Source organism: Vidua macroura, chromosome 13 (genome assembly GCF_024509145.1).
Source record: "Vidua macroura isolate BioBank_ID:100142 chromosome 13, ASM2450914v1, whole genome shotgun sequence".
NCBI classification, from domain to species: Eukaryota; Metazoa; Chordata; class Aves; order Passeriformes; family Viduidae; genus Vidua; species Vidua macroura.
In genome coordinates this window covers 7,010,123-7,019,640 of record NC_071583.1, presented here as the reverse complement: position 1 = coordinate 7,019,640, position 9,518 = coordinate 7,010,123, and the positions used below count along the sequence as shown (strand labels likewise).

General features: G+C 45.5%; 1 protein-coding gene across 1 annotated transcript; it reads right to left on the bottom strand.

Moving 5' to 3' along the window:
• Window positions 1-283: 283 nt before the first annotated feature.
• On the bottom strand, window positions 284-6,863 carry PSMD6 (proteasome 26S subunit, non-ATPase 6). The gene is made up of 8 exons (XM_053989593.1): window positions 6,620-6,863; window positions 5,382-5,587; window positions 4,723-4,868; window positions 3,545-3,764; window positions 3,328-3,436; window positions 2,072-2,240; window positions 738-815; window positions 284-589 (listed from the first exon to the last, which is right to left on the bottom strand). Exons 1-8 carry the CDS (start codon window positions 6,762-6,764, stop codon window positions 493-495), a joined length of 1,170 nt encoding a protein of 389 aa, XP_053845568.1. The 5' UTR covers window positions 6,765-6,863; the 3' UTR covers window positions 284-492.
• Window positions 6,864-9,518: the final 2,655 nt, after the last annotated feature.

Genomic DNA, 9,518 nt, shown 5'->3' with positions numbered 1-9,518 from the left:
CCCCAGTCACTTGCATCCTTATTCCTTCTCCCTTAAGCAGTAATCCCTTCATTGCAAGCCTCCCTCCTGTCTGGACAGTGTGCACTCTTCACTAAAATTTTTGGCCACTTCACTATTATGCAACTGATTGTTTTCACCTCTGATTCCAATACAAAAGTATTAAAACAGCAAGTATAAAATGGCCATGAGTTCTCTGTGTTCACAGGCCGTGAGTCTGCTTTGCTGTTCAATGTGGAACACTGGATACACAGGCAAGGAAAGGAACAAAGTCTATTACAAGAGATCACCAACGGTATCATACATTTAATAAATGAACTGGGTTCCATACACCAGAACAGAACAGTGTGTACATAATGAAGTGGAAAGTAAAAACACTACCTTTCTTGCTAGTTATTTTTTTCCCTACAGTATACCAAGTTATGCAATATATTTATAGGTTACTTCCAAAATGTTTTAAACATCTAAATTTTGCATTCCCTTGCATTAAAAAAATTACATATTAATTACTCTGGAAAGTTTCTGAATTCTGTTTAGCAGCAAATCTCCTTTCTTGATGGTTTCTTGGTACTGCCAATTCTTGCTATCAGGCCTAGGAATAATGGGGGAAAAAAAAAGGGGGGGTTAGAACTGAGAATATGATTTATACCAAAGCATTAAACATTTCTGTAGTAAATGTCATCAAAATATATAGAATTCAACTGGTCTGTTAAAAACAACCTCTAGGAATTGTTACATACCTGTTAGTTTCTACAATCTCGTTTACTTTGTCTATTTTGCAGTGCAATCGCCCAGCTGCAATAAATCTTGAAAGCTCCCTAAATAAAGAAAAAAAGTTAGTTAAATCCTGTTTCACCAGGGACTTGTAGACCTAAGAGCACTGAAACTGCTGTTACACCACACTGTATTTCTGAAGTAACAGCCTATGGATCTTCATCAGGTACCTTATGCATCCTTTGGAGATTGCACCCAAAAATAATCCTTTTAGTGACCTGAACACCAAACCTCTTAGTTCTTTCTTCTCAGGCCAAAGTGTTGTACTTGACTTAGTAAAACTTATCACTGAGTTTTGTATCAACTACTCTTCAAATCCAAAGGCAGCAGTAATGCAGCGTGGCTATTTGGAATTTATCCTGAGGTATCTTCATGCCAGTCAATTAATTAGAAAAGTATCTCAGTAATATTTAAATTTTAAAATGCTTTTAAAAAATTTATTATTATTGTTTTGTTTAATCAACTGGTGGTCTACAGCACTGATGGTAGAAGAAAATATTCCTGTGCTCAACAGTAAGGTAAGTTACAACTCATAATAAATTACTGGGAAGCATAAGCATTAGCATGACTTTAAAAAATTACTTTTGAATTAAATGGTATTTGGTTTCTCTTGAAACACTTATTAATTTCTGAATATTTCAAGCAGTTTCATATTTTGGTAAGTCTTCAATGTTAGAAAATCTGAAACCTCTCTGAAACAAGAAAAAGTCTTGTGAAAGCATTTGAAAATAACGTGCTTCATGTACACAGAGTGAAAGTCAGTTTCTCACTTCACTCACCACTTCGTTCTTATCATGATCTAAATCTGCTCGTTTTATTCTAGAAAATAATTTCAAATGGGGACTGCAGAGTATTTAAGTAAGTAAGATTTAAGTAAGATTTAAGTAAGTAAGATTTAAGTAAGTAAGATTTAAGTAAGTAAGATTTAAGTAAGATTTAAGTGAAAAATATCAGATCCTGTCCTCATAACAGAAACCAAGCAAAATGAGACAGGGAGACTGGCAGAGTACAAAAAATGTGCAGACCCCCAAAGTTGGAACAGCTCAGCTTTTGCATAGCTGTGAACGAACTAAGCTGTCTAAAATGTAAAGTTTCCTAGCACATGGAGGTCAATAAATACAGCAATATAAAGAACAAAGTAATTAATAAAATACCAGCTTCTCACACTCTTCCATAGAAATGTAACTTGGCATATTTAGAATACAAGTGAACAAAGATTTTTACTCATAATGAGATCACCACAAATATTTAAAAGGTATAAAGGGGGATGTCTATGAACTAGAAAAGCCAAGGAACTTACTGATCTATGAATTCTACGCTGACTCCAAAGGCTTCTGCCATGTACCCTAACGTCAAGGACCGGTAGGACTCGAGGAGCTGGCTGTAGGCGTGGATTCGCATTTCCCGTACGTAGTATCGGTAGTGAGGTGCAAACAGCCAGTCTTTCTTCATCTCTTGCTCTACAATAGCTGAAAAGAAAAAGAAAAAAGCAAAATAAAGGAAGTCAGTAATTTCTAAGAAATGTCATGTATCATTTATGTAAATAAAACACACGGCATCAGTTAATAAGTAATAGGTGTGACCGTAACTCCATTGTATTCTTGCACTCCTCAGGATATGAAAGGGATTCTGCACTAACAGAAGTAAATTCATGTAATCTGTATCAGTTCTGGAACCAGGAGCATAAGAACATACAAACAATATTGTGGCAGAGCTAATGGGAGCCTGTAAAAATGGACAGCATCCTTCTTTTGGGGGGAGAGGGTTCACCTCGCTGACGCTGAAGGCAAGAGCTGGAACTGCTGCCCAAAGAGCTGGGTAACAAGCAGAATTCGGTATGTAACTTCTTGAAGAAACATTGTTACCCACTCCTGACACAACATTAATTTTTTGCTACTAGCTCTTAAATTAGTTACAAGGATTTACGAGCACTGAAGTGATTTTTTTCCCCCAACAGCATTGGTTCTCAGCTTGGGATGAGGCTGGCAATAGGAAGATGCTGCTGTTTAACTCAGTCTCATCAGGCCTAGTCTTCCACAAAATCAATTGTGGATTGATTTTCAATCCTTGATTTTTCTAAATATCTCATTTTCTTGTATTCTCTCACAGAAGAGAAACAAGCAGTCTGAGAACTGGCAAGAATGAGGGTTTTCTGAAGAGCTTTTCTTTGGTGTCACCCTTTTACACAGCAAGCTTTCAGATCTTTCCTGATCTGTCTCTTCAGGTAAGATGGTGTTTCATAGCCATTTTCAACGTGCTTTTCACCTAATCAGATGTGACCTTTCACAAGGCTCACTGGATGAGAAATTTATCTTTCTTTCTTTGAAAAATCAAAGCCAAAAATTTTAGGTCACTGTTAAAAACAATCTCTACAGTTTGTTTTTTCTGCACATAGTTCTAATTCTACACTGTAGCTACTCCACAAAAGTTGTGTATGATCCGAAACAAACTCTATAGTTTGTTTTCTCTGCACGTAGCTCTAGTTCCAGACTGTAGCTACTCCACAAAAGTTGTGTATGATCTGAAAGAGTGTTGAGGGACACAGCCCAGCCTTACCTAGCGACTGGAAAAAGGCTGCATACCGACATTCGTAAAGAGAGAAGAGATACTGCCGTACAGCTGGCAAACTGTGCAAGGCTTCCAGGATCTCTGCTCCTTTAATCACCTGAAAGCAAACACACATCTTTAACCACCACCCCTTTCAGCCTCGAGATGAACAGCTTAAGGAAAGGCTCTGTCAGGTTGCACCAGTGCTTCCATGGGCTTTTCTCACCTTCTCCCTCAGGTCAGGCCTGTCCAGGGCAATCATGCTGACATAGACAGTGTATGTTACAAATGTTTTGTAATCCATCAGTTCATAGGATGTAAACGTGGAAACTGTATCAAGGAAGAGCTCTGCTGCTTGTTTGAAGTCTCGAATGGCTACACAGTAAAGGCCCTGGTACACCTTGAGACGGTTTCTTCTGTCCCAGTCTCCTCCTTCTTCTATTAGACTTAAAATAGACCAAAGAATATTTACTTGTGGTAAATGTGTCATGTAATAAGTTATATGAAACAAGTACAAATCAACTGATACCATGAGTTCAGAGAAAGAATAACTTGGTTTATGTTACAGCTTGCTGAAACATCCCAGGCTTTGTACACCTGTTGGTGTAGGAAAGTGGCTTCCTTGGGACAGGAGAGGCCAGAGGCTTTTACACAGTGCAAGTTTCAGCTGACAGGAAAAGTTTACAGCCTCTTCAGCTGTGACAACAGTCTCTGTGGATGTGTAGGTAAATATTACTGTCAGCCTGGACTGTGGCAACAGATTTCCACTGCCTTTGCTACTAAAATCAAAGCTGCAGTATAGAAAAAAGATACAGGTTGCCACTTTTTAAGGATCTGCACAAAACTGGTGTGGCTGTAAGAAGGGCAGGGATGAGACAAAACTGCTGAGAAGGCAACACAAAATATCCCTGCCCAAGAACAAGGGAAGTGGGAACCTCCTCTGCCTTGGTGTCTCATGGCAGCAGCAGAGAGACTGGAACCACAGCTTTCTACAGGAACTGCTGAGGTTCAAAACACTGGGAGCACAGAGACACTGAAGCTACCAGTGGCACCAAAACACACCATGCCACTCCTGCTTCAAGAGGGAAAGCTCCCTCTTTACACAGCCAGCTGGGTGCCACTGGGAGCAGTCACATCCCAAGTGGGAGTGGGAGCTGGACTACAAATACAAATGGAGCCAGCTCCTAGAAAACAGCTACCACAAAATCTTAACCATTCTCTTCCCCCCATAAAAAAATCCAGGAGCAGGAAGTGCTCTAAAACAAAATAACACCCACCCATCACTCTAATTCTCTCTCACAATAGTCCCAGTCATTTCTGGACAGAAAAGTATTTATCTTCCATTTCTTTTGTTACAGCTTGTTTCAAAAATGCTTTAGTTCACTCAGACAACCCAAGCAGTACCTTTTTGCCTTTTCAATGTTCCTTGTGATGAGGTCATTGTCCATATAAAACAAGCCAATCCTTAGCAGGTAGAACACGATATCCAGGCGATGTCCCAAGGCCACAGTTTTGTCGTAAGTCTTGCGGAATGCAGTCAGAGCTCCCTCCTGGCAAAACAGTATTTGCTGCTGTAAGAATGTTAAAAGCACCCAGAACACTCACAAAATACCTGTTATAAGAACTAGTGTTGTCTCCCACTGGTAGTTGTGAGTTTCACATTATGCATTCTGAATAATCTTAACGTATCCAAGTATAAATCAAGTTAGAAAAGCTGTTCCTCATGTATCTTTTAAAGCTAAAGACTATGAAAATCTACTCTGAAACCTGAAATTCAGCTGCACGGTCTAAATAGCTTGGAAAAGTCTAAAGGTGTAAGGAAAGTAAATAACGGTGTCTGCAAACTTTTCCCATTGTCAAGAAAAAAAATTTTCTTTCAAGGACTGTTTTGCTTCTAGATAATTTATATTTCAGTAAGACCTTCCCCTGTCTGCCAGCCATGTGTGAGCTGTGCCATAGAGAAAATGCTCTGCAAGTCCCCCAGCGCTCACTGGGACCTGCCCAGCTAACAGGGTTCCCATGCAGTGTTTTCTACGAGTCCATGAAGCCTCTGTGTCACCAACCTTGTCCCCAATCCTGCACAGGTACTCAGCCTTGGCCATCATCGCATCCCGGATTTCGCTCTCCCCCAGGATCTTTTCTGCATCCTCTAATTCGTTGTCAAGACGTTTCAGTTCCTCCTCATTGGCTTTCTTCATTTTGTTCAGCAGATCCGTGTCCATCTGCCACTCAAGAGACTTGCACAGGGCTTCGTAGTACGGAGCCATGTCTGAAAGAGAAGCAGGAAGGGTTCTGCTGTTCATTGCTGCAACGAGAGTGTGTTTGCTCCTAAAAGGACAACAGGACTGTCAACGCCAGAGATGTCCCTTCTGTGACCAGGTACCTGCTGAATCAGGTACAGCACAGCCACTGTTCCTGCAGGCCTTGCCCCTCATGCTTCCTTTCACTGATCCTTTTCCATCACTACTCTTTACACTGCTCCCACTTGCACTTTCCCTGCCTTGCACTGGGGTGGCCTCACCTTGAGTTCTGGGGGCAGTTTTGGGCACGATACCAGAAGGACATTAAGGTGTTAAAAGGCATCCAAAGGAGGGACATGAAGATGATGAAGGGTCTGGAGGGGATGTATAAGGAGCAGCTGAGGGCACTTGGTGTGTTCAGCCTAGAGAAGAGGAGACTGAGGGGAGATCTCAAAGCTGTCTAAAACTTCCTCATGAGACAAAGTGGAGGGTCAGGCGCTGATCTCTGCTCTCTGGAAACCAGTGACAGGACCTGAGTAAACAGCACGGAGCTGTGTCAGGGGAGGTTTTGGCTGGATACCAGGAGAAGGTTCTTCCCCCAGAGGGTGGTCGGGCACTGAACAGGCTCCCCAGGGCAGAGCTCATGGAGCATTTGGACAATGCTCTCAGGCAGAGTGGAGCATCCTGTTCAGGACCAAGAGCTGGACTTTGATGATCCAAGTGGGTCCCTTCCAACTCAGGATGTTCTGTGACTCTCTTTATCCCGCTGTGAGCACAGCAGCCCGCGGTGCTCCCCGCACAGCTCCTGCAGTCCCAGCAGGATGTAAGAGCTGTCGGAGCTGGGGACAGGGCCCTCGCCCTGCCCCGCTGGGCTGTCCGTGTCCCGGGGGAGTCGGTCCCGGGGCAGAGCGGTGCCGAACTGCGGCACAACTCCCTGCCCGGGGATCCATGACCACGGACGGTCACACGGCTGCTCCACAGACACACGGTCGGAGCCGGGGCCGGCGAGCAGACAGACAGAACCCCCCACACGCACAGAGCCTCCCCCAGGCCCCACTCACTGTGCAGCCGCACCGCCGCCATCAGCTCGTCGCGCGCGGCGGGGTCGGGCGCGCGGGGCCGCAGGCTGAGCAGGAAGCGGAGCTGGGCGATGCGGAGGTCGGGGTTCTTGGGCAGCCCCTCCTCCTCCAGGTTCTCCAGCGGCATGGCGGCGGCGGGACGGGGGCCGCGGGGCCGGGGCTCGGCAGGACGGGCGGCTCTGGGCAGCGGGAGGGCGGCGCGGCGCAGTGACTCAGCCGCGACGGGCGGAAGCGGCCGCGCGTTTCCGCCGCGCGGCGCCCCCTGGCGGCGCGGAGGCCCCTGGCGGCGGCGGCGCGGGGCGGCCTCTGGCGGAGGGCGGCGGGGACGGGCCTGGCACTGACGCGGCGACATGGGGACACAAACACGGACACAGCCGCTAAATCGCGGAGTCACAGCCGCAGGTTGCCCAGGGAAAAAGTGGAGGCTCCATCCCTGGAAGTGTCCAAAGCCAGGCTGGAAGGGGCTCCTGGTCTAGTGGCAGGTGTTCCTTCCTCATGGCAGGGGGTTGGAACTGGGTGATCTTCAAAATGCCCTTCCAACCAAAACCATTCTATGATCCCAGAGCACACGGTGCAGGGCTGTGTTCAGATAATTCTGGAATGTTTCTAGCGAGGGACGCTCCACAGCCTCTCTGGACAATCTGTTCCTGTGTGCAGTCACTGCACAGGAAAGTTTTTCCTCATCTTGAGGTGAAACCTCCTGTGCATCGCTTCGTGCCCGTTGTCACTTGTCCTGTTGCTTGGCACCACTGAGCAGAGCCTGGTTCACCTTCTCGGCAGCCTCCCTGCAGACGCTGGCAGGCAGTGATGAGGTGCCCTCTCAGTGGTCTCTCCTCAAGGCTGAACAGGCCTGGGAAGGGCCTGTCTGGTGTTTGAGCACAGGGGTAGGACACAGACCTAGAAGGGGTCACAGGAGAAAGTGGGTCTGTAGCCTTTATTGTTTCAGAAAGGAGCTCGAATGTGTTACACCAGAGCTTGTGCCTCAAAACAAGTAGATGACAAATAAAGGGGGCTCTAAACATCCCTGGTTTCAGTTATATTTCATCCAGGACGGTGGGAAGGTCATACCTGACTCTGGCCTGTGTTCATCTACTTCTCATTTTGCTTTTCTTGGTGTTTCTCCATCTGTTTGTTAGATATATTTGATTTTGTCTCTCCTGACCTCACACAGCAAACTGTGTGTGACCTCACACAGCGCTGCCAGTGCTGCAGCGTTCCCCTCCCTTGGGAATGTCAAGTGGAGACGGTGGCAGAAGGGCTGGGTGGTCCCCACATGTCCCCATGGCCCTGGTCCTGCCCTGCTCTCCCTCCTCACCAGGGCTGCCCACAAATTGTCTGTGCCATATGTTACGGATGGGGCATCGCCTGTGCCTCCATAGCCCTGTGTGTGGAGTCCTTGAGGTTCATCCCCAGTTGATACCTGAAGTCAAACCCTTTTTTTATCCTTAGAACTCCATCTATATCAGCCACTGTATTCTCTTGGAAGCTGGCAATGGGATAAAAACATAGTTGGTGCTTTTGGAGTGGAACACGGCTGGGTGGTTGGGCAGGCACAGGGTGCTTGGCTCCTGCAAAGGGCATTTTTGCATGCCCAGGGCTATCCTGTGGGATGCAGGATCCCACCCAACCTCCTGGACCATGCTTGCTGAGCTGAGCTCCTCCAGACACGTTTTGGTGTTATTTGTTGGAACTGGGGTTTAAGTACAATACTGTTGGCCAGTGCCTCTGTTTTGGAGTTGTACTTTGCATCTGGGTGATGGGAGAAACAGTTCCCTTGACTGTTTTGGCACTGTGTATTCCCAAGATTTGCTTCTGTATATTGGGCATGAATTATTGAGGAGATTGCTGGAAGAAACAGTTGCCTGCTGTGTTTTTGATAAGTGCTAGGATTTTTTACATTGATTCTGACTTCCCCCCCCCTTCATTTATTGGCTTGTAGTTACAGTATTTTAGAATAAAATAAAGAGAAAAGTGTGTTTTAAGTCGGGCAGTTCCTTTGTTTCTTTAGGAGCAGTCATTTTTTCCTTTGTCTTCTGTTTCTCTTTTGGAGCCACAATCACTTTTGTATCGATTGCACAAGGAGCAATGGCTTTGATGCTTTGCAGGGAACAGCACGCTGATCTCTTGCAGCAGTGTTTATGTTATTTGCCTCTTGGCCTTTGCATTTGCTCACAGGCATATTAATTAGTTTTATTTATGACAGACATTTTTAGGCATCTTGCATGGTTGTTTATTTTGTTTTTTACATCTTGTCCCCAGCTCTATTCCTTAGGCAGCGTGCTCTGGAGCTAAGGAATGCTGTTTATTCTTTGCATGCCTTCTTTGGGAAGAAAAGGATGGTTGGGGTTTTTTCTGCTAAGTAAGGCTGATGTTCCAAGTGCTCAGGCATTGCATACACGGGTCAGTGTTGCTTGTGTGAGTGGCTGAGCTGGGATTAGCTCACAAAAATTGAAGACGGAAAAAATTGAACCAGCTCCAACATACAGTTATTGCAGAGAGTCCCTCCAGCGACGGGTGGAAGGTGGAAAGAATGTGCAGCTCCCTTGTAAGCAGATAACCTGGCTGTCACCGTAGCTCTTTTCCTAATCCCTAATAAAGATTGGTTTGCAGCCACAGCTGGAGGTCTGCCCTCTTCCAAAATTCACATCATTCGTAACCATTATAGTTCTGGCCATTCTCACTGTCCATAGAAACACCCACACCCTGTCAGCCTCACTGGATTTGGTATCCTCAGCTCATTGTGGCAGTAAAAGCCACAGATTCATTATGTACTGTGGGAGAAAAATTTCTTCGTTCTCCCATTTCTGGATTTGCCACTTTTTAATTGGCTAAAAAATAAAGTGCTAGGTGTGAGAAGAGTAAGGGAACTGAGTTTTCATTT

Coding starts and splice junctions, on each gene's coding strand:
- PSMD6 (XM_053989593.1), bottom strand. CDS start 6,764: ATGCCGCTGGAGAACCTGGAGGAGGAGGGGCTGCCCAAGAACCCCGAC. Junction 5,588..6,619: donor GGCGGCGGTGCGGCTGCACA/GTGAGTGGGGCC, acceptor CTTCTCTTTCAG/ACATGGCTCCGTACTACGAA. Junction 3,437..3,544: donor GGCCTGACCTGAGGGAGAAG/GTGAGAAAAGCC, acceptor GTTTGCTTTCAG/GTGATTAAAGGAGCAGAGAT.